Source organism: Macroventuria anomochaeta (assembly GCF_010093625.1).
Source record: "Macroventuria anomochaeta strain CBS 525.71 unplaced genomic scaffold BU25scaffold_12, whole genome shotgun sequence".
NCBI lineage: Eukaryota > Fungi > Ascomycota > Dothideomycetes > Pleosporales > Didymellaceae > Macroventuria > Macroventuria anomochaeta.
The window spans coordinates 112259-134894 of NW_022985373.1; the positions used below are offsets into that span (position 1 = coordinate 112259).

At 51.9% G+C, this 22636-nt stretch overlaps 14 protein-coding genes and 1 non-coding gene across 15 annotated transcripts; 10 read left to right on the forward strand and 5 right to left on the reverse strand.

Moving 5' to 3' along the window:
• Positions 1-231: 231 nt before the first annotated feature.
• BU25DRAFT_317645 (uncharacterized protein) lies at positions 232-579 on the reverse strand (the record flags this gene model as incomplete). Its single annotated transcript, XM_033702216.1, has 2 exons — positions 232-408; positions 460-579. Coding segments are annotated over 2 exons (297 nt in total), but the record flags the coding sequence as incomplete, so codon positions are not given.
• Positions 580-1168: 589 nt separating this feature from the next.
• Positions 1169-1806, forward strand: BU25DRAFT_29035 (uncharacterized protein). Its single transcript, XM_033701893.1, has 3 exons — positions 1169-1321; positions 1371-1525; positions 1575-1806. The coding sequence occupies exons 1-3, from the start codon at positions 1256-1258 to the stop codon at positions 1762-1764; spliced, it is 411 nt and encodes a 136-aa protein (XP_033562834.1). The 5' UTR covers positions 1169-1255; the 3' UTR covers positions 1765-1806.
• BU25DRAFT_28932 (uncharacterized protein) lies at positions 1688-2209 on the reverse strand. The gene is made up of 3 exons (XM_033701892.1): positions 2144-2209; positions 1945-2096; positions 1688-1896 (listed from the first exon to the last, which is right to left on the reverse strand). Exons 1-3 carry the CDS (start codon positions 2160-2162, stop codon positions 1849-1851), a joined length of 219 nt encoding a protein of 72 aa, XP_033562835.1. The 5' UTR covers positions 2163-2209; the 3' UTR covers positions 1688-1848.
• Positions 2210-2681: 472 nt separating this feature from the next.
• On the forward strand, positions 2682-3287 carry BU25DRAFT_457451 (uncharacterized protein; the record flags this gene model as incomplete). Its single annotated transcript, XM_033710112.1, has 1 exon — positions 2682-3287. The coding sequence occupies one exon, from the start codon at positions 2682-2684 to the stop codon at positions 3285-3287; it is 606 nt and encodes a 201-aa protein (XP_033562836.1).
• Positions 3288-4084: 797 nt separating this feature from the next.
• BU25DRAFT_409676 (uncharacterized protein) lies at positions 4085-4644 on the forward strand. Its single transcript, XM_033706104.1, has one exon. The coding sequence runs from the start codon at positions 4118-4120 to the stop codon at positions 4580-4582; it is 465 nt and encodes a 154-aa protein (XP_033562837.1). The 5' UTR covers positions 4085-4117; the 3' UTR covers positions 4583-4644.
• Positions 4645-4694: 50 nt separating this feature from the next.
• Positions 4695-6555, reverse strand: BU25DRAFT_409677 (uncharacterized protein). The gene has a single exon (XM_033706105.1). The coding sequence runs from the start codon at positions 6273-6275 to the stop codon at positions 4878-4880; it is 1398 nt and encodes a 465-aa protein (XP_033562838.1). The 5' UTR covers positions 6276-6555; the 3' UTR covers positions 4695-4877.
• A 775-nt stretch (positions 6556-7330) lies between these two features.
• Positions 7331-8535, forward strand: BU25DRAFT_409678 (NAD(P)-binding protein). The gene is made up of 2 exons (XM_033706106.1): positions 7331-7598; positions 7680-8535. The coding sequence occupies exons 1-2, from the start codon at positions 7433-7435 to the stop codon at positions 8414-8416; spliced, it is 903 nt and encodes a 300-aa protein (XP_033562839.1). The 5' UTR covers positions 7331-7432; the 3' UTR covers positions 8417-8535.
• Positions 8536-9091: 556 nt separating this feature from the next.
• BU25DRAFT_t58 lies at positions 9092-9230 on the forward strand. The gene has a single exon. It is a non-coding gene; the product is annotated as a tRNA-Cys (tRNA).
• A 248-nt stretch (positions 9231-9478) lies between these two features.
• On the forward strand, positions 9479-10024 carry BU25DRAFT_466398 (uncharacterized protein; the record flags this gene model as incomplete). The annotated part of the gene is made up of 3 exons (XM_033710689.1): positions 9479-9565; positions 9617-9866; positions 9915-10024. Coding segments are annotated over 3 exons (447 nt in total), but the record flags the coding sequence as incomplete, so codon positions are not given.
• A 104-nt stretch (positions 10025-10128) lies between these two features.
• On the reverse strand, positions 10129-12568 carry BU25DRAFT_409679 (uncharacterized protein; the record flags this gene model as incomplete). The annotated part of the gene is made up of 1 exon (XM_033706107.1): positions 10129-12568. A coding segment is annotated over exon 1 (2396 nt), but the record flags the coding sequence as incomplete, so codon positions are not given.
• Positions 12569-12982: 414 nt separating this feature from the next.
• On the forward strand, positions 12983-13609 carry BU25DRAFT_338891 (uncharacterized protein; the record flags this gene model as incomplete). The annotated part of the gene is made up of 2 exons (XM_033702744.1): positions 12983-13265; positions 13317-13609. The coding sequence occupies 2 exons, from the start codon at positions 12983-12985 to the stop codon at positions 13607-13609; spliced, it is 576 nt and encodes a 191-aa protein (XP_033562842.1).
• Positions 13610-13896: 287 nt separating this feature from the next.
• On the forward strand, positions 13897-14338 carry BU25DRAFT_29232 (uncharacterized protein). Its single transcript, XM_033701894.1, has one exon. It carries the CDS (start codon positions 13966-13968, stop codon positions 14251-14253), a length of 288 nt encoding a protein of 95 aa, XP_033562843.1. The 5' UTR covers positions 13897-13965; the 3' UTR covers positions 14254-14338.
• An 870-nt stretch (positions 14339-15208) lies between these two features.
• BU25DRAFT_457458 (uncharacterized protein) lies at positions 15209-15817 on the forward strand (the record flags this gene model as incomplete). Its single annotated transcript, XM_033710113.1, has 1 exon — positions 15209-15817. One exon carries the CDS (start codon positions 15209-15211, stop codon positions 15815-15817), a length of 609 nt encoding a protein of 202 aa, XP_033562844.1.
• On the reverse strand, positions 15675-17034 carry BU25DRAFT_409681 (alpha/beta hydrolase fold domain-containing protein). Its single transcript, XM_033706108.1, has one exon. The coding sequence runs from the start codon at positions 16999-17001 to the stop codon at positions 16006-16008; it is 996 nt and encodes a 331-aa protein (XP_033562845.1). The 5' UTR covers positions 17002-17034; the 3' UTR covers positions 15675-16005.
• Positions 17035-18109: 1075 nt separating this feature from the next.
• On the forward strand, positions 18110-20188 carry BU25DRAFT_390411 (alpha/beta-hydrolase; the record flags this gene model as incomplete). Its single annotated transcript, XM_033704566.1, has 1 exon — positions 18110-20188. The coding sequence occupies one exon, from the start codon at positions 18110-18112 to the stop codon at positions 20186-20188; it is 2079 nt and encodes a 692-aa protein (XP_033562846.1).
• Between the last annotated feature and the right edge of the window lie 2448 nt (positions 20189-22636).

Genomic DNA, 22636 nt, shown 5'->3' on the forward strand with positions numbered 1-22636 from the left:
ACCGGAGACGCCGTGAAACATGTGCTATGCACTCCATGAGCCTCAGTCGAGCTCGACAACCTCTTCCTCCTCTTCTGTAAGTGCTGTGATCCTGCTCTTTGCCCGTGTTCCCGCAGCTCGACGCGTCTTCGCAGCACCTCCCCTGGTCTTTGCAGCACTCCTGCTCCTGTCTATTGTACCATCCAACAGCACCCCCAGCTCCAGATCATTCATCATATCATCCGCGTCGTTGCGATACTCAATTGCACGTGGGCGCTTTTTAGGCCGTTGCGCTGTCTCTTCCTCGCGTTCGACCTTGTCCTTGGCCTCCTGCTCCCACTTCTTGCGTATTTCGTCTTCGGCCTTGTTTTCCATCGAGTGAAAAGATGCGTGGTGATTGCAGCCGTCGCATTCGTATGATGATGAAGACTACAGGGTCGTCAGTAAGTGTTGGATTACAAGGAGACAGTGGAACCGTACCTTCAGAGGGTGCAGCATAAAGCGCAGACAAGGGCATCGCGGGGATACAATCGATTGCTTGAAGTTGCACTGCCCGTGTGGAGGCACATAGCCCATCTGCGTCCACACGTTTGCCATGTTCTCCGATGTAAAGGCGGCAGCTAGACAGTGTTGAACGGAGGTTGAAGGCGCGCGAACGTTTAGAGAGTGATCGAAAGCGCGCAGCGCTGTCTTAGATTATGTCATGATGCAAACGAAGAGAGTGGGAGAGTGAGCGCGTGTGCAATCGCGTAATTGTCTCGACTTCACGTGCATACTTGCGGAGGTGCAGCCGGAAGTGCCCCACATCATTTCAACCCGCATGTCACACTAACCGGTGGCCGAAGATTGAAATGTTGCATCAAGAGTCTAACAGCAGGTGGGGTTTGAATTGGATATTCTTGGAGAGATACAATGTGGCTGTTGATCCAACAAGTACGCGCATGCATGATTTGGAATTGTACCCTCACGCTCACTGTAGCATCAGCAACTGGAACTGGCAACCATGTACCGAATTTCCGCGCTGACTGCAGACACCGCAGAATGCCGGTGGATCCTGCCCAGGTTCCTTCTGTCCGCTTGGTTGTGATCCTCTGGAAATGATTCCACCTTGATTCCACAAGGCCTGAGCTGGCCGATCGACATAGCGGGGTACATCGTTAAGTATAAAGCCTCCGGTTGCATTGTGACCCGAATGCACCAGCAAAGCATCCTGAGATCTTCTGAACAGTAACCTCAACCTATCCACCCAAACTTCGTTCCTCTTGTATTAGTAGACATGGTTGCCGGAGGATGCATGTGCGGAAATGTCCGCTACGAGGCCGGAGGAGAGTCCGCAGCGAGCGTATGTAGGTTCCTTTAAGGTTGTTTCCAGCTGCTGATCGAGGGAATAGATTCTCTGCCACTGCACAGACTGCCGCAAGATCGGTGGTAGCGCCTATAGCACCAATGGTGTCTATGACGCGGACCAGTTCAAGATCATCAAGGGCACCCCTAAGCAGCACAAGAAGAATGCTGACGGCGGTAACGAGATCATCTCTAACTTCTGGTATGTATTGTGGACGGCCTCCAAAGCGGTTCTGAGCTGACATTCATAGCGGCGACTGTGGTTCTACCATGTGGCGCGAGGGAGCCACCTTCCCGGGCAAGAGGATCGTCAAGGTCGGAACACTAGACGACACTAGCATTCTTGACAACCTCACGATCAATGCTGAGTTGTACGCTGACACTAGGCCTAAGTGGGTTGGCGCGCAGCAGGGCGCTGACCAGAAGAAGAGTATGTCGTAAGGTGTACGTAGATTCGCAGGCAGAGACCGTTGCATGATACCGTATGCATGGCACCGTGGTAATGATACCGATGGCGATAGCAATCTACTCGGAATCTGAGCTCTCGGGTTCCTTCAGACGCTCTCTCATCATCTGCATAGTGTCAGTGAGATACATGTCGCCGCCAATGCGGATACTCACGTTGTTCAGCCGACCCTTGAGTTCATTAATCTTGGTCTCCTTTACTAGAATGTGCTCCTCGTCTAGCTCCTCGATGATGTATTCGTTGTTGTTCTTGCTGTCAATGTCGACCAGCATGGCTTTGATTGACGCGTCGCATCGCACAAGTGTACCTGCACACGTTAGCATCGCAGATGGGTAGATAAAAGGACACGCTCACCTCTTATAGCCTTGACCATCGTGAAGTGTCCGAAATGCGGGGTGCGGGTGGATATGTAAGGTGTAAGGTTGGCCAACAGGGTACTTCGCAACGATAAAACAGAGTTGCGCCATCCTTGGCGTATCTGCAAGGTGAGAGCTAAGCTTTCCGCGGCGATCCGCAACGATCACCTTTAAACACCACATGTCTATCGCGATATTGAAATTACTTGCAATGTTTGATCGTCTCTTCATGCGCGTTGTGTCAGGGCTGCTCGAAGTACTTCATTCGGCTGACCTAGATGCTCGATCGTGTGCTATCCTTCCTTGAGCTCTTTCTATACTCACCAACTTCGTAGCTGCCTTCTTCAAGGTCTTTTTAGCAGTTGTCGCCGATGGGAAACATGAGACATAACGAATACAAACGACTCACCACGTGCAACAACTGCACTTTGCTTCTCCTCCTCCTCATCCTCTATTCTTTTACATCTTTACCCTGGGTGCATGCTCAGGACACCTTGTCTGTACCTTTCACCCTAACAACCAGGCCCTCTGTGACGATGCCACCAATAGCAAATCTCGAGTCCACGGCACTTTCGTCTACACCGTTGTCATTACCCCTCACCCCGGTGTTTCCAAGTCAACCGCCACTCGAGACGCACCATGAGTTGTCCATCGCTGCCGACCAATCTCATCCTGGCCGCGAGGTCAAGAACCGCGTCTTCAACTACTATTTCCTCTTTCTGGCCCTACTGACGGCTGCATTGGCTGCATTGTTGTGGTGGATACATCGTCAGAGACGGCGCGAGCGGGAGCAGATAAGGTCGGAAGGGCAACATGCTCTGGCACGGGATGTCGAACGCTGGGCAATCTACAGACGCAATCAGCCACCAACAGTCGAGGGCCTCAACGAGTCTGGGGAAGCACCACCGCCGTATAAACCCAAGGACGACACCGTTGCGACGCTTGAGCCTATCAATGATAACCCTGAGCTGGCCGATGATGTGGCGATACCTCCAAGGGTTCGAACACGAGATGGGATAGAGCATGCTCGACTACCAGAATACGTCAAATCTATTCGCCTTGATCACAGCGACTCAAGCCTTGAATCAGCGAGGCCGGCTGTTCAGACCTTATCCGCTCGCCCAGGCGGCAATGCCACTTGAACTACATCTCAACAACAGATTGCATTTTCCGGCAGTCGCTGGTCCCTTACGGATCGAGGCCTCGAGACTGTCTGCGATAGCATGAAGCCCATTCCTAGTATCGCTGGCCATTCTCAGCGTTTGAGCGTCTTCGTTTTAGTCACTGTCAAGTATGACAAGACACTCAGACGTGTGGAGTGCGAGCCAAAGGTTGGAAAGCATTATACATTGCATGGATGAAAGCCCGATCTAGACCCGTACTTGTTCAAGCCAATATGGACCACCATGTCGGCAAAGACCCTTTTTCAAGCGCACATTTTTGGTCGTGGACCTTAGCTAAGCGACCCCATCCTTATCTTCACCTACTATCACCCAATATAGATGTCACTCGTCCAAAGATACAAACGATTCGTCTCGAGGGTGCCGATACGACAAAATTACTGCACGTAAGAAACCAGTGAAGGCGCTGCCATCCCTGGTTGCGTTGGCTTCCTCGGTGGTTGGATTGGTCAGATGCTTTCTTCAACCTTGGTCGACATTGGGGCCGAGCCTGAACTTGAATTTTTTACAACATTGTCAGGGAGTGTAAAGGTACTCCTCGCCCTGCAAACTTTCATCATCCGCAACTCTCCAACACACATCCACAAACAAAACCAGAATTCAAAACGTATTTAGCAAACGCAACTTGCACGTGACCTCAGCACTCAGCACTACCAACGCACAACCCTGTCCACGTTCAACACTTCACCGTCAACATGTCCGGCAGACGAGACAGTATGGATGCCATGATCTTCTACAGCACTATGAGCAGCACCGACAGCCTTCACACCACCTCAACCAGCGACACCAGCATGGACAGCCTGGACTTCGATCGCTTGTCGCTGGACACCAAGTACATCAAATTCGAGCGCTACTTCAAGCAGCTCATCAAGCTCGGTCGCGAAGTCCTCGTTAGAGACCATTCCTTTGATACACCCGGTGTTCACATCCTCAACGCCGATCGATACCTCCACCTCCGCGACAAAGTCTGCGACTGGATCACCCACCCTGACAACGCTGCTTTATTCACTGACCGCGACACATATTTTTACCTGGCTCAGATGTCGGCTACGATGCACACCGTTGAGATAGCGCTGGCTCTACCACATCAACCTATCAACTGGCCTGGCGCTGCACCTGGACCGGATCTCTACTGGCCTGGCATTGGGAAGCGAGACGTCTATCGTCAGTTCGATCAGTTGATTCACGACGGGCGGGATTTGAATACCGAGGCGATGCCATGGAATCGCAGAGAGGATGTCGAAATGAGGGAATGAGTGTGCGTGCGCGTGCGTGTGCGCGAGCTTTACGATAGCGAGGAGGGAGAGAGGGGACAAGATGATAGCGCGAGGAAGCTTCTGGAAACTGTAGACTGAGTGCGGGCACGATGTGAAGCTAGTGGAAAGCCCTTTTTGTGATTCGTCGACTTTGTAGGGTAGTTGAACAGGGTGCCATCACAATGCAAACAAATCATTCATAACTACTGCCCGTGCCGTGAGTCACAAACGCCTACCAACCGCTATGCCGCCAAACGCTTGTCGAAATGCTCCAAAATGCTCATCGCACCAACGCTTAAGCAACAGTATCGCTCTCCTCCTGCGCAAGCAATCCTGTACGCTCATGCCTGCTGTGCTCTGCATGTATCCAGAATGGCCGTCCACTCCTCTCATCTCTCCACATCTCCAGTCTCCTTGCGCCCTGAAGACCCCAGTGCCAGACAAGCCCCGTGATGAAGCCTACAGCATCATTCTTGAAAGCCAGAATAGCCGCAACAGTGACCAGCAGCACCATGTATCTTTCCTTCCTCTCCCGCTCATTCAACTCCTTAACTCTCTTTCCATCCCACGGCAGCTCACCATCTTGCTCCCTCAAGTCCCGCGCATCGGTATTCACGCTCTCACCTACCTTCGCGAGTTCGACGCCCGCGACTAGTACCAGCACGCCAAGAAGAGATTTTGGGATCCCGGCCAGCAAAGCGACGATGGTCTCGCCGTTCCAGGACGCAAGGATGCCAAGCAGGAGCTTGACTAGGCCGAGGAAGACGATGGATGAGCCGCTGCGTGCGCCGAAACGGTATTGGCCCGCCAGACCGCCGGAGCCGTGGCATGCGGGCATTGCGCCGAACCAGCAGCCTGCGAGGTTGATCGCGGCGACTGAGATGCCGAGGGAGGTTACGGAGGGCGCCGGGGGGTAGGGTGGTGAGGGGAGCAGGTCGGAAGCTAGTGCTGAGGCGGCGATGACGGAGTTGAGGATTGTGAGGGGGAGTTGGCCGAGCGAGGCGGTGGAGGTTGCGTGCCAAAAGTCGTGGGCTGAGGGGTGCAGGATAGGGATTGAAGTACTTGGGTTTATTGGCTTTGGGCTCGCTGGTCCGAGGGCGGAGAAAATGATGCCGATTGTGAATACTATGAGAGCATATGGGAGTTTGGGGTATGCGGATGTGGCCAGTAGAAACAGGACTGCGGCGATTGCCCAGAGCAAGTTGTCACCCCACCACGGCCCTGTCCATTCAAGAGGTTTGAGCATCGTTGTTCCAGCGCTTAGGCAGAGTGATAAGCCTGCCCCAACTTGGATGCCCTTCACGACCGGGATTGGCGTGACTCGGTTCGCCCAGTTGATGAGTCCTGTAATGCTGAATAATCCCACCAAAGCTGCTACGACCAGCCCAGCAGCTGCGTTCTCTTCCAGCGTAAACTTCCGTGCTACGGCGACCGCCGCTATAGCTTTCATGGGCTGCACTGGTAGCGGTATCCCGAATGCGATGCCGGTGAATACATTGGCTGCTCCAGTGAACAGTAGAGTTGAGGGTAATGAGATCGAATTCGTGATAACCAAAGCTGTCATTAGTGGTAGCAGAGTCCCAAGATCTCCGAGCGAGCCTGAGAGTTCCGCGAGTGGTTGCGCTTTGAGCGTTTGTACATTGTGTCTGTGATTGCTGCGGAGACGCGGAAAAGGATTCGTGAAGAGTGGCATAGCGAGTCGAGCTTGAGGATATCGTTGCACACAATCGTGAAAAATTGCAGGAGAAGAGTACAAGAAAAGAAGAAGATATTCAGGACCGAGGTATCATAATGCGGTGTACAATAAGCAAGCCTGCGCTAAAGGTGGGATGATGGTGACGGGAGCCCGGAAATGACTGGATAGCAGACAAGCTTCAGCCACGCGGGCAGACGTCACAAGGGAAGATGCTTGTCCACGTGTGTCGCGCCGTCGCCGGATAACGATGCGAGTAAGGCTGAGATAGGGATGGCTGGTGTCTTTTGTGAGGAGCTGTTGGTGGATCTGTGAGGGGTGATATTTAGCGCTGCAATCGATGGAAGTAGGTGCACATGCTGGTTCTGGCAGGTGTCGTGCATTGCGGCTGCAGGTGGCTTGCAGCTTGACGGCAGGCTACCGAAATGATCAACTGATCGATGGTTTCTCAAAGTTACCTGAAGCAGAAGGTTCGCTTGAGGCTGAAGGACCCTGAGCTGATGAGGCTCCCATCTTGCTGCTTGTTCTGATTGATTGATTGATTGGTTTAACGTCCTATGTGAGTTTGAGAATATGGAGGACGAGAGGAGCTACTGCTCCTCTGGTAATGCAAGGATTTAGTTACAGGAGGCTGAGTTCTATGAAAATAGAAGGGGATGGTGAGGGTTTGCCCTCATGCTGCTTATTCTCATATGGTCTCAGTTTGCGCGCTTGCTTACAGCCATTGAGGCACAGGCATTCAATTTGAATGAAGCTGTCTTCTAAGGCATCAGAGCTGTATATGTACGCGTAAAGAATACCAATCTTAGTCACAACATTCATATGACTGAAAGGACTGGAGGATGGACGAGAAATGCCTTTTCACCTCTTTTCAGTCATAAATGCGAAGGAGACGCTCAAATCAAAGGCGTTTTCACTACGTGATACACTCGGCAAACCTTCCTTGAATATGTCCAGTGAGGATGGTGGGGTAGTGGGGCTGCACGAACGTCACCGCGGAGGACAAGCTGCCAGAGCTGCTCATCAACGGACTTCTGTTGTCCGACATCAGCATAGAAATAGTTGCAATCATATCAGTTCAAGAGCAAAGTATCACGATCCAACTGCTTCCTTCCAACACTCCACAGTTCCGAACATCATCAAGAGGAAGCTTCAACATGGCTGGCGATGGAGAAGACCGAGCATCACTCGTTAACAGACAGCTACCAGAGATGACCTTGTCGACAGCAGACAGCCCTCTGACCAAGGCACGTCCGCCTCCAGAGAACCTCAAGCCAACAGAGAGCGCGCAGTACCGGTTCGAGGTTCATGGCAATGCAATCAGTATGTGAACATCTCAAGAGGGTATACAGGCCCCATCTCATTGCATTTTTTCTGGCTTGCACATGGCTGACATGTCTTCAGTTACTGGCGGAGCCGGCACTCTCGCCCTCGAAGCTGCCACGGCGCTCCTCGAACACGGCGCCTCCGGCCTCGCATTATGGGACGTGAACCCCGACTCCGCGTTCGAGAGCATCAAGAAGCTGCACGCACGCTTCCCCGACCGCCGCATTATGACCGAAGCCGTAGATGTTAGAGACGAAGCTCAGATAGCATCAGCCATAGAGAGCGCAGCGAAGGTACTAGGCAGTGTAGACATTCTCTGCTGCTTTGCCGGAGTAGTAGGCTGCACACACGCCATCGAAATGAAAGCAGACGAATGGCGCCGAACGCACGACGTCAATCTGACCGGTTCGTTCCTTTGCGCACAAGCTGTGGCACGACAGATGCGCGCTCAAGGCACACCCGGCAGCATTACCTTCACGGCGTCCATATCCGCGCACCACACCAACTACCCACAGCCGCAGGCTGCATACAACAGCTCGAAGACGGCATTGCTATCGCTAGCGAAGAGTTTGGCAGCGGAGTGGAGCAGCTACGGTATCAGGGTAAACTGCTTGAGCCCTGGGTATATGGATACCATATTGAACGATGGGCCGGGGCTCGAAAGAGCGCGAGACTCGTGGAACTCGAGAAATCCTATGGGAAGGATGGGGCATCCGTGGGAGCTGACAGGGCCGCTGATCACGCTGGTCAGCAACGCTGGGCGGTACATCAATGGGACAGACATAATCGTAGACGGAGGAGCAATGGTGTTCTAGAAGGGTACTAGAAGAATGATCAAGGGTGTCGTCCTAGGCGTTGCAAGCAGACCAGATTTGTTGTTGTGCTGGTGCTTGCGTGGTTACAAAGCAACGAGTGGGCATTCATCTGAGGTCGGTGAATCAGCTAGGCTAAGCGAACATCAACATCCTGCCAACAACTCTTATATCCTTTTCCTTGAACCCAGTCTAAGTCAGTAAGCTCTTGAAGACAAGCATGTATGTGTGCGAACGAAAAGGCGAAGGGAGAGCTGAATGCATTGCACCTGCAGCTGTGCAAGCACGAGCTTGCTGCCAGACTTGAAGTCACTCAGACTGAAGTCTGGCTGCTCGTGTCTTTTGCTCTCATCACTATAAGCGGGTTGATGTTCTGCTGACAACATGCCCGAGTTTCATGTTTGCTGAGGAGTGATTTAGGTCTTACAGCAGTCGAACTGCATGCCCAGTAGCTCAGTGTGTCGTGTCTCTTTCTCTCGACATCTTGTCATGACCCAATGTGACCTGCCGAGATGCGAGCTGCTTATGTTGCCCCGCTTCTGGTTTTCCAATTCAACCCCACAACACAACATCACCATCACCGGTGGATGCAGGTACAGCTCCGAGTCTTTCTGCTTTTCGATAATTATGTAGTATATATTATGCAAATTCGTCTATGCTTTCATCAATAACCAATAAGGGCGCTTGGTCTAGGGGTATGATTGTAAGTTGCACTACTCAACAATAGAACTAAAGCAGTGTTCTAACAAGCAATAGTTCGCTTCGCATCAATTGATGAACCTGTGAAAGGTCGTGGGTTCAATTCCCACAGCGTCCATTATTTTTGCTAAATTTGTGATCTTTTTGCTTTACGGTGGAGATGCTAATGTTTTGCTTGGAGCAGAGGAGCGCGGTGTTGTGTCGAATTGTGGAAGGAACTATCAAGGTGCAACAACCCCACGTACACTCGTAGACCTCCGTCAAATATGGCAGCCAGCACTCTGGACGCGCCCCGTTACTTTGTAGATAACCCAGCTTGCCTACTCATGCTTATTATGAACGTCAAAATAACGATCTCTAACACCATATTCACTCTACGCCATTCCAGTGGCAGGGATACTCTCCATCGCACCGCGCTTCTACGCCGCCTCTCTCGGCAAGTTCGACAACAAGGTCAGATCCATCTCCAAACTCTTCCCAAAACCACTTTTTGACGCCTACAAGAATCCGCGCACCTACACACACGACACCGAAAGCGACCGGAGCCTTGACAAGGCCACCAAAGCAAGGATCATCCGCGCCGAAGGCGCCCTGCAAAACGGCTTTGAAAACCTCGGACTCTTTGCTGCGGCTGTTGTAATTGGCAATGTTGCGAAGCTGGGTAACTCGACCCTGAACACGCTCTCTGCGGCTTATTTGGCGAGCAGGGTGACGTACAATGGGCTGTATATTGCGGGGACGACGGATACGCTTTGTAAGTTTTGGGGTGTGAAATGGAGAGTGGTGGGCTAACGAGTGGTAGCGACCTTGAGGAGTGTGAGCTTCCTGACTGGTGTTGGGTTTATTTGGACATTCTTCATTAAGAGCGGGAATGTGCTTAGGAACCAGCTGAAGATTTTGAGTGGAAAGTGAAGGTAACACCTGAAGGATGATGCCAACAGAGTAACCCGTCACATCGACGAGTCATAGACCAAGTCTGACAAAAGCCTTCATTCGCACATCGTAAACTACGCTGCTCTCTAACCACTAACAGACCCCAGGCTCTTCAATCATCCTCAACCGGCGGCGGCAGAGGAATACTAAAGTCCTCCAAACTCCCCAATACCTGACTACTCCCATACCCATTCTGCGTCCTCGCCATCACAGGACTACTCCATCCACCCATGGCCGCTCTCGACGGACTCGGGAAGCTACTCGGTATAAACAGCGACGGTGGCTTCTCCGGCGAGACGAATGGCTGCGACTTCGAGATTCTGTGTGGCGTCGTATTTGCGCTAACTACTCGCTGCGTCCTGTTCTTCCTCGGCGTGACTTCGTCGACCGTTGTAGCTTGGCTGTGTTGAACGCGCGCTGATGAGGCAACCAATGCACCTGTCCTTAGGAGTTGAGGGGTGGCGTTGCAACTGAATGCATCGGCTGCGGCGTGCATGCTTGACGAGTTGGGTGCGCGCGCATGGACATATTGCGAGTACGATAGCCACTCACTCTGGAGCTGCTGTTCTGCTTTACTCGAGTGGGACTGCTGCGTTTCACGGTCCGCAGATGGCGAGCGTGGTACTTGCACAGATTCGCCGTCCAAATCTGTGGATTGGTGTAGCAGGGTTGATAAAGGCTGAGGTACGATGCGCTGTACCGTGCGTGGCGGCGTTGGCTCTGGTTCGGCGTCTTCTTCCTCGGAGGATTTATCTCCAATTACCATTGGTGTTGATGGAAGATCCTCGTCTGGCTGTGGTTGTATCATTGGCGGCGTGCTGGGGATGTTATCAGCCGGCACGAGCTGGGTGGTCATATCCAGCTGGCTGATCTCATTCGTCTGATCAAGCACTGGAAGGGACTCTTTCGAAGCGTCCGCATCTCGAAGTGACTGCGACTTGGATCCAGAATGCGCAGACCGGTATGAGCCGTACCCCGGTCCATCATCGTCGTAGATGACGGGCGCCCAGGACTCTCCCAACTCAGGTGAAGACTGATGCGGTCTTTGTCGAACGGATGGCTCCTCTGGCTCTCCTGAAGATCCTCGGCTATCCAAATGTAGATTATCGTCCTCATTCGCACATGCTAGGTCAATTTGTTGGAGCACCGCCTGTGTATCTGCACCGATGGCTTGACCGTGCATAGACTGGTTTGCGCCATCCATCTGGTCCTGCTCAGTGATATCATCCCCAATATCACTCCCTTCCTCATCTTCAGAGTCTTGAATGGTACTCTCAAACTTCCTCAAACTGGCAGGTGGTGCACGCTGAACGGTATGCTCCTGGAAGGTGACTTGCCTGCGCTTGGATGGCGTCTCTGCGACAATGGTCATGTTGGTTGTGCATTGTCGTAAAATGGATCTATTAGATTTCTGCGGAGAAGTCTGAGTGGATAGGACGGACTCAGCCGGCGATTGTGATGAGGGTATTTCGAAGATACGGCGCTTCTCAGGCGTAGAGAGCAGGTTGAATCTCGACTTTGCGGACTTCTCAGGTCTATCTGCCTTACTCGAGGGCTGTCGTGTTGCCGTCCTCCGTGGTGTCTGTCTGGTCCTCCGAGAAGGCGCTTCGATAAACTGTGTTGGTTGGTAGTCTTCCTCATCATCGTCTTCGGCCATGCCTTCTATTGATTGTATAATGACAGAAGCTTGTTCTTGCATTACGATTGGCAGATCATGTTCATTCTCCTCTCGAACTTTGGCAGAGTCGTCCTCGGCGTCGCCAGATTGCTGTACAGCGGCTGCTCCATGGGTGGGCCCGTCAAGCTCAAGGAGACCTTGCTCGATGAGAGACTGCGATACCACGTCGTTGCTTGTCTGATCTTCCTCTAATTCTGCATCCAGATCGCTCATCTCTTCGAGCTCTTTCTTGCTCAAACGTCCCATGCCCGGTATCATCTGCGTAAGCGTTCGCTGCTTCTTGTCCCTCTCTCTCTCTGTGCCTACTCCACCCCAACTGACTCGTGAGCGTCGCTTTACGAGCTTGAAATCGGGCTCGTCAGCGCTTATTGAAGGTCTTCGTCCGTCCGCTAGTTGCGTCATCGTGGACTGTCGTCGAAGCGTGCGGCTGGGTTCCTCTTTCGGCGCTGTCGTTCGTCTTCGGCGCTTCGACGAGGTAGTGACGGGTTCCTCATCCGAGACAGACCCCTCCCCTACATCATTGCTGTTGCGCTTCTTGCTCCTCCTTCTGTTCACTGGTGTGCTCTTTGCAGTCTCTTCAGTCGCTGCTTCTTGCATTATCGACTCTTCCTCTGTTTTCTCCCCCTCTGTCCCTTCCTCAGCCTCAGACTTTTGTTGCCTCATCTTCTTCGGTAAGAAGTTCATTTGCCTCTTTTCGACTCCATCTTGCTCTGCTGATTCCGGTCTGCGCACTGTCTTCTTCTTATGAGGGAAATATACCTGCTTGGGCACTTTCTTCGAGTAGTAGATTTTATAATTTGCATCTTTGTTGCTCGTTCGCGTGCGTGGTGTCATGTTGTCAGGGTATGCATACTGTGGGTGGTGTTTAGGTAGACGCGTCGACGCGTAGAGACGGCGCGTCACCCCTGCCGAATCATGCGTCATTGGCCTGAGGCAACCTCGACCCTCTTCACTGCATGCGACAACGTCTGGGACTTGACACACTTTGGTACCGGTATCACTCTTACTGATGGCTGACTCAAAAACATGAGTGAAATAGTTTTCAGTCAATGGGGCTTCAGCAACTCCTACTTCTGATTGACTGCTCGTGATGCACGGTGTCGCGCTTTTTGTGCGGCAATTTCGTCTCCTGGGATTCTCCAGAGACTCTTCTATTCTGGCACTTGCAATACAACTTCCACGTTGCATTTCACAGGTCAACAACGAGTTACACTTCTAGATCTCCCTTGGTCATGATATCGCTTCGTTCGACCCTTGTCATGCGTGGGTCCTTACGGCGACTTAGGCCAGCACTGTTCACAGGCCATCGAAGGTTGGCATGTAACGAAAGCAAATCCAAAACAGAGTGTCCTAGCAAAGCAGCGGCGGCGACTTTGTCGTTGTCATCAACGCAGTTCTGGAGCTCATCGCCGATATGGAAACGAGCAGGTATCAACACTCTCCGGTGCCTCATTGGTTGCACAGCTGGCGACTTCTCAGCTATGTGGTACCTGCAGACTTTCCATGCAGACCTTGGATTATCGACGATCATGGCGTTATCCAGTACGATGAATTGACCCCCACGTCTACTGGACGAGTACTAACGGGTTTCAGTGGCCTCTGGTATCACCACTTCACTACTCCTTGAAACAGCTCTGCTCCGTCTGGGCCGTGACCGCTTATCGTGGATCGCTGCTGTAAAGACTGCTGCAGGCATGAGCATAATCTCTATGGTCACAATGGAGGCTGCTGAGAACGCTGTTGACCTCCATCTTACCGGCGGCATGGTCCAACTCGATTCACCCGCCTTCTGGGCCGCTGCACTCCTCTCCGTGGCTGCAGGATTTTTGGCGCCACTTCCTTACAACTACGTTCGATTGCGAAAGTATGGCAAAGCTTGCCATTGATGCTGATGTATTGTGGGACAGTGGTTCGGATGGCGGAAGGGTTCCGTGGATGAACAACCTACAGAGATCGACACCAGAACCTCTCGCTTCAAACTTAGGATACTTCTTGATGTGCACTTCTTGCGAGTCTGCAAGCGCGGGTTTAAAAAAAGGAAATGCCCATAGGAGACAATGGTCATTCCGGGGGCCGGCGATCCGCGGCCATCCATCGTGCACGTTCTCTACTAGTCAGGCTCGGAATCGCTCCGATTCCAAACGTTCCTCGTATATCACACTCAAATCGTCGTCTCAACAATCACACCTTCCACATCTTAGAAATGTACTAACCTCCGCTTCCTAACGTCCGACATACCAGCATGGCCAAGTGTGCCAACCTCAACCGCGAGCCGCGAGATGTGGTCGAAGCTACAACTGACATTGCAGGCCCTGGAGTAGTCAGTGTCTTGATCAACACGGCACTCGACCTGACCCACGAACAAGCCCTCTACGCATACTTCGTGTCGGCCATCCTTGCAATCTTGGCCATCGTTTATGGTTATCTCTCCGACTCCTTGCCAGAATCTTATCTCAATGAGACGGACAGAACAGTCCTTGCAAGCTTTCAAGCATGCCTGCCATCTGAGAAGAACGCTGCACGCATGTAAACTTTGTACAACAGTGTCAAATCTCTGCTACTGTTTGGTCGTCCATCGAAACCAAACCGCAAGATCACCAGGCGACAACGTAAGGAGGTTGTCAAACTATTCATCCTTACGCTAAGCGAGCAACAACTCGCTACTGGCCTCGCAATCCTCGTTGCAGCTGTCGCCAACCAATGCATGTTGACAGTCTGGGAGTCCCAGCTGGCATTCTCTCTAGCTTGATTCTCATCTACTACGCATCTGGCGATACTGGTCTGCCTGCGGGAATATTTCCTCGATCATGGAGCTGTTCGCAATTGGCGGGTCTTCGGGATGATAGCATTCCTTATCCTGCTGATGTACTCACTCGTTATGTCGATGGCTTCCGTTGACGGCACCATCTCGACTTAGTGCACGTTCTACTTCTTCGGCAAGAGAGGCTTGTATCAGCCGGTTCCTTTGGACATCTTCGACATACTGCCTGCTGCCCTGACTCTTGTACGGTTGACTTGGCAGTTCTGGTTCGCATTCAGTGGTCTTAAAAAAGGACGATGATAAAGCGACTCATTTTGAGCGCACGATGTTCAAATTGCGGACAAGACGACACCGCAAAGCCTTGAAGCTAAGCAAAAGAGAGCTGGAATACACGATCGAGGAGGCAGTCGCTGAACGGATCTCATTCAGACGACGACGAAACCTCGAACAGATCAGGATTAGCAAAGGACTGCGGCGTTACTGGCTCATTGCGTAACGCGCCTCCGAAACGTACATCTAATCATTCCTGTCTCTAGGCTCAATGCTAGGCTTCATGATTGTGTTTGGCTCCACACAATTGTACCTGAATCGCTGGGAATCAAACATACCTCTCGAGGTCCATACGAGTATGGGAATTGGCCAGATCAATCCGCTGTTTCTGTTGGTCCTGCCTGTGCTGGTTGCTGCTAAATCTTACTGTGGTAAACCCATTTACTTGACCTTAATGAGTTACTACATTGACAAGGTTCAGAGGCTCAAGACTCCACCGAGCTCGCACAGTCGAACGAAATTGCTAGAGAAAACACAGCAGCTGCCGCCAGGTACAAAGGACACACGCGCAGTTCTAGTTCCAGCACATTCCCTCTCTGAGCAGACTTCCAGCGTGCTTACGACACGATCGAGCGAGCCACTGGATTCAAGCCATGACGGCGAAGATTATGATACACTTCTGCCCTCCCTGAAACGCTTCTTTTATCTCGAGATGAAGCTCGTTGACGAGAAAATCGCCACTTTGAGAATGAACCTCCTGGGCAGCGAGAATGAGAAGTCATTGCTCGGCATAAAAGCTCATCTTGTCTCGTCCTACTATCTTCTCGTCGCGCAAGAGATTGCCCTCATGGCCACGACACTCACTTCGCTTATCGAGTACACCAGATGTAGCGCTGTGTCCGCGGCCTTGGGCATACTGGTCTGCATCGAAGGATCAAAAGAGTGGACTACCATTGCCAGCTTTATCTTATTCGGGCTGATTCCTACGTACAAGATTCTCAATACACATCGTATGTGCTCGAGCCATGGGTTGAGGTCAGTGAAGCGGATTACAAAAGACTGATGACGGAGGCGAGAGACAGACAGGCAAACACGGAATACCGAAGAGAAACGACAGGAGCTTCAGAAGCTGACTAGTAAGACTTCTCTACCACGAATAGGCCTGAGCCCGCCTTGTAAAGCCCTTTTATGCAACATAAAAGTCGGTTACAAGCACGCAATTTCCTCAACGGAAGGCCCTCATTGACCCGCTCAGCCCACTCTGTCCAGCCACTCGAACAACGCCTCATGATACCGTTCACTATCCTGGACTTGCGGAGCATGTCCCAAGTCCGTGAACTCTACTAACTCAGCACCCGGAATCTTCGCAGCCGTCTCTCTCCCCAGTACCGAATAGTTACCCAACTTAGCCTGCACAGCTGGCGGACTCCACGCCTTGCCGATCGCAGTGTTATCCTTCGTACCAATCAACAGCAATGTCTTCGCCTTCACCAGACCGAATTCATACGTAACCGGCTGCGTCAACACCGCGTCCGTCGTAAGCGCCATATTGTACGCAAACGTGGGACCCTCGACAGGCAGGTGGTACAAAGAGACCAGCATGTTGACCCAGACATCGTACTCGGGCTTCCAGGTATTGACGTAGTATGTTGCTTGCTGGTAGTTACGAATAGTCGTGTAGTTGGTTTTCAGCTCGTCTGCATACAGGAGGTCGATCGGTCGCCATGGGACGCCAAGCGCTTTCCAGTCTTCCAGACCGATTGGGTTGGTTAGGATGAGGTGCGAGGTCACGTCGGGATACATCAGCGTGAATCGAGTCGCTAGCATGCTGCCCATCGAATGGCCGAGAACCTTAACCTGTGCGATATCGAGCGATTGGAGTAGGGAATTCGTGTTGAATGCCAGTTGCTGCAGAGAGAATTGGTATGCTGGCGGCTTGGACGACTTGCAGAAGCCGATTTGGTCGGGCACGATGACTCGGTAGCCGTGTGTGGAAAGACGGCGCGCTGTATCTTCCCATGTCGCGCCGCAAAAGTTCTTGCCGTGAAGCAGTACGATGGTTTTGTTCGTTGCGTAGCTAGTGGGAGCGACATCCATGTATGCCATGGAGAGGTTCAGTCGCTGCGACGTGAGGTTGTGATATTTGACGGGCCACGGGTAGGTGTAGTTCCATGTGCTGGGTGGGACAACGGTCTGTCCGAGCACAGTTGAGACCACTAGGGTCAACAGGCAAGCGACCGAACGCATTGTGTAGACTTCAGGGATTACAGGGCGTTGAGGATACTGGACATGAGATCTGGTCAGATTATGAGGAGATCTCATACCCTTGCTCTCGCGTACCTGTCATGCTGTACGATGACGGCTGCCAATCCCGAACAAGTCCACCTTCCGTATATCCGATCATGCGTCCAACCAGGAACTGATGCTGAAACAAAGATATCTTGAGCTTTCAACCATCCTTTGATCGTGTTTTTAGTCGTTTTGTCTGCATGCCCGATTTGATGCTTGGCCTTTTGCTAGGCAGTGGCAGCTTTCACACGCATCTCGGCTCCATGTATTCACAGTCTGAGTACTTTACAATGGCTGTTCTATATTGTATATGCTCATGTGCAGCGCGCATATATCAATGAACATGTCGTGGATGTTGGTCGAGTCGAAGGGCGGACTGAGGGTGTGGCGGCGGCCGTTGGCCGTGCCTCCAACTCTCCGTACTCCTTCATCCACCCTCACAACGTTCGCATCTCTGCATCCTGACTAAACTTTGACGGTCTCCTATCCATCTACCGGGTCGCTCGAAACTGCCACATTAGCAGCCTCGATAATTTTCCTCCAGGTGCGCTGTGAAAGCTGCCTAAACGGCTAAATTACACGCGCAACACCGGGATTGCTTTCTAAGCGGCAGATGAAGCTCACCAACTCACGGTCGAGCTTGCGCTGCTGTGTCTTCCACTTTTTTGGTCATCGCTGATATGAGAGCTTGTTAGATGCTCACTGAACGAGCATACGATGCGAGAAGATGTGCGAGTGCTCAAATGGCTGCAGGGTGGAAAGAAGACGGTGTCATGAGCGCACGAGTCTTGACACCATGGCGCAGAACATTCTGCCTAACTCCTGGTCTAGTCACGATCTGCCCTGAATATCCGGGAAACCCGCATTTCGAAATGCTTATCTTCAGTAGCCTCATGTGGAGTATAACCTAGAGCCCGCTAGCTTCACGGCTCTTCATTTCAACGTAGGTCGTCATCCGGGTGCCCGGTATAGTATTAAAGGCACCGCATGTCCTACTCTATGTTTTTCAGGCTGCTCCTCCTGAGACCCTACCAAGAATCTGAAGAGGCTCAATCAGCTCTTCCCAATGGCAATCTTCGTCACCTTCGTTGCCGTAATGGCCGGCTTCATCAGCCTTTCATCACCCTCACCTGTTGAGACCACAAGTGCAGCGACAACTTCGAACTCGAAGTCCTCCGTTACTCTGATCTACCAGAACAACTTGAACGGTTCGGACGACAAGAACCACATCGGAGCTCTCATCCTCGATGCGGCCTCTCAATCAAATGCAGCGGCAGCTTGTGCAGCATTGAACGAGAAGCTGCTCCCCCAGTCCGCTCTGCAACAATACCAATCGGATTTCATCAATGCTCTCTCGTACCAGGACTACGCCAACTACTACCATGCGGGCAAGGGCTACTATATCGATAATGGCGTTGTGTCTGTCAGCAAGCAACTGAACTTTGCTTCGGCTGCAGGATCTTCGAGCAGGGCTCTGCCTGTCCTCTGCACTCAGTCTGCCAACAATGGATCGTCAAGTGCGAGACCCACCAACGGCACAGAGATCTCTCTGGCTTCAAGTGGCAATATTTTCGTCGGTTATCGCAACCAGAAGTCTTTTCGGTTCCTTGGTATCCCCTACGCAGACACACCCCAACGATTTAAGTACTCCTCGGTGTACTCCAAGAAGGGCCAGACCATCCAGGCAACTGCATATGGTGCACAGTGTGCACAGGGCGGCTCAGGTAGCGAGGACTGTCTCTTCTTGAACGTCCAAACTCCTTACATCCCAAAAGCAGGCTCGAAGCAGAAGCTCCGTCCTATCCTATTCTGGATCCACGGTGGTGGATTCACAGGAGGCAGTAGTACCGATGCGCTCTCAGATGGTGGTAATCTTGCTAGCAAAGAAGACGTCGTCGTTGTTTCGATCAACTACCGTCTCTCGACATTGGGTTTCCTAGCTATTCCCGGAACCGACATCAAGGGCAACTTTGGCATCGCAGATCAGATCACTGCGCTTGACTGGGTCATTGCGAATATCGCGGCGTTTGGAGGTGACCCCAAGAAGATCACCATTGCTGGCGAGTCTGCAGGTGCTGGATCTGTGCGCACACTTCTCGGATCTCCTCAGGCGATTGGCAAGTACCAAGGTGCAGTCTCCATGTCGAACCTTGGAGGTGGCGTCACACTAGGCCTGAAAGGCGACTATGGCACAACATACTCAACATACTATACGATCGACCAGTCTTATACCGTAGCTGGACCTCAGATCTTCGACGCTGCCGGCTGCAACGGTACCGACGTCTCAAGTCAGATTGCTTGTCTTGAGAAGGTGCCTGCTTCCACACTGGTCGGTGCCTCGACAGTGGCTCGCTACGTGGTGCAGGATGGCAAGTACGTCAACACGCCAAACCTCATTCTCTCGACACACAACGGCAGTACCGCCCATGTTCCTGTCATCTTTGGCATCATCCGCAATGACGGTGCATCATTTTCCACTTACCCCGAGACGCCGATCGCCAACCACACTCAAGGCCTACAGGTCGCTCTTGGTATCAATTCAACGTGGGCTGAAAGGGTTATTTCCTCCAACTTGTTCCCTCTCACCAACACAGGCAATCTGACTCTCGATTCGTTCAACGTCTCTCAGCGCATTGCGACTGATAAGACCTTCCGCTGCGTCGACCAAGCGACCGTCTATGCCGGTGCTCAGACCAAGGCTTTCCAGAAAGCATACTACTACCAGTTCGAACGCACCATCGGCGGTTACGACCCCAATAACCTCGGTGGACCCAAGGACAACAATCCCAAGAACCCATACTTCCGCTTCCACGGTGCCGACATGCCTTGGGTCTTTGGTACTCTGAGCACCATCCGTGAGCCCGAGGATTTATGGTCAGAGCAGCTGGTGACAAGCTACTTTGGATCCTTCGTAAGGAACGGCGACCCGAACCCGGATCTGAGGTACTTGCAGGTCCGAGGCTATGATAAGGTCATTGAAGGTGTGAAGAACTACGGTCAGTGGAACCAGGTGGATGGGGGCAAGAAAAGTGGTGATGAGGTCAGGCTTTTGGACTGGCCGAGTACGAATACTGGGTATGTGGACGTGGAGCAGTGCAACTGGCTCGGATATCCATTGGACTACTATCTCAAAGGCGGCATCTGAGCGTAGTTCCTTCTCAGCGGTCGGACTTCTAGGTCCGACATTCAATTTGATACGCTTCTTATCCTGACCGAGTGTGCTCGGCTAAATATCTGAGTGTTGGTATGACAAGGCTGAAGCCACCTGCAGCCCTCATTGACTGAAATGTTATTCCAGAATGTCTCTCAGCCTCGCCATATTAATTTGAACATCTAAATGTGATTTTATGTCCATCTCCAGGCGTTCCATGGATCACAAGCATCATCGACAATCTTTTCGGATATGGTCAAACTCTCCACGAAATCGACTGTTGGCACTTCTGCCCTCTGCAGGCACAATGGTACCTCTGAACAAAGGTAGCGTTGTAGGCATTGTGGTCGGTATAGTCTTGCTGCTAGTACTGTGTCTGGTTATCGTTTTGCTGTTGGAGAAAACGTCGCGTCCGTAAGGCCACCGAACCTCCCCCACCATATACCCAAGAAGATGCATACACAAAGCCCACAATTGCCATCCAGGAGATCGGATTAAGTCATGTGCGTGGGTTACAAGATGACGAGCCACCCGCACAACCACAGCGAGAGCTATCTGGTCTAACACCGTACGCCCCAAAGGCAACAGAAGATGAAATTCTGGGGTTTGACAAACATACACTAATTCGTCACTGGACAGCTCCTCCAGTTACGAACCGTCTACTCAACCGATGGGAAGCTCACGACGTCAAGATATGTAAGTTGGCTGGTTCTGATTGTGTCAGCCCGCACCTTCACTGCGTCCCGTCTCTTACAGGCTCCGCGCCTTTCCCTTTCCGGCTAGCGCACACGCGGCTCTCTTTGTGTAGATAAAAATCACGTAGATAGCTACCAACACAGCACGATTCTGATCACATTCTCCCCTATTGACAGATTGAATGGTCTTGTCTGACCAGACCGAACAGCAAGACGGACGCAGCCGCCTCTCCAATCGAGGATACGTTCTATCTTCCCCCAGGAGACCCGATCGCGGCATTGTATCGCTCTGATAAATCTCAGTCGATTGAACATGACACTTCCAGTACAAATCCCAGGCCGAAAGACGGTATCAACAAGAAAGTAGATTATAGGCTCGTAATAGAGGACGCGAATTCCTTGCAGGGTGTGCAGCAATGGATATAATACCCAAGAGTCTTGTCCGTGCCGGAGTCTGTCTCACTCCCGAGTTCGAATGCTATGCTTGTTTTCGGAGATTCCGAACACTCGGTCAGAGGAGGTGCGTATTTAATGCCAGATCTGTAGAGACCGTAAACCTGACAAAAGCAGATATCATCACATCCCTATGCATAACCCTCGATACAGTTGTGATAGATGTGAAAAAAGTTTCGACTGCTTGGTATAATTGCAGGAACACAGACTCCTTGTTCATTCCAAGTTCGGTACGATGTGTTTGCGCCGCCGACATCGACCATAAAAGCCTGCAAGCTAAGAAAGTGGAAGGAAGTGCTTCGAGCAACTCATCTTTGAAGCAGGACAGCTCGGTATCTAGTAGAAGTCTGGTTTCTGTTTGGAACAATGACGATGCTGGCAAGAGGTAAGCAACTGATCTTGGATCGCAAGCAATGCTGAACACCACGTAGACTTCACAGTGATTCAAAGCCGGCGAACTCCCGCTCGTTGACATCCTTCGACGAAGGCATCCCGAGAGACTGACTGTAGCCCTGTTCCGTCGTTGCACTATGTCCCCAACGACATCCATAACGAACTCCACTCAACTGTCACGAGCTGTGCACGAGTTCCAGTTGAAGCCCAGTCAGGCATCAGCGGTCACGGATGTGCCGACAATACCTAGAGAAAATACATCAACTCTGAACGACCCCTTGCTTGACAATATACACCTGGTCAAAGACGGTAGGTAGCCTTAAGTTTTGTGGGCAGCGGCTCTGATGCTTACTACAACAGGGACCATGTCAACCGGGCACACATCGGTCGTTACGACTGTGGCCTTTGCGGCGCATCATTCAATCTCCAAGCGGATCTCAAGCAACATAGATTTGGTGTTCATGCCGAAGCAGGAGCGAAATTTATCTGTCCAAACCCTGGGTATGCTACGCCGGACAAGAAATATAACCGCAAAGACAACTTTCAACGACACGTGAAGCGCTGTCAGGAAACAATTGCGAAAGGAAAAGGCCGAGCCAGAGAAGCGGAACAAGGGGAAGAGAACATGCTGTGTGAGGTGCCCTAAATCACCGCGAGAGGCCAAACACTGTACCTTTCGATCAACCTTAGCAGACAGACAACGGCGTCCACAAAGCTCCCCGTCAACATGGTGGCGCGACGTACATTCATCTCCACCAGTATCGTCGCCAACGACCTTCGTCAACAACGCGGCACGCGACCCCACCTTATGAGCGCCTTCTCCGTTCCTGGTCTCAAGCAGCGAATCCCTTCGAAAAGCTGGGGTAAGAAGCATTGATACGAACGCGCATCTAGCACGAAA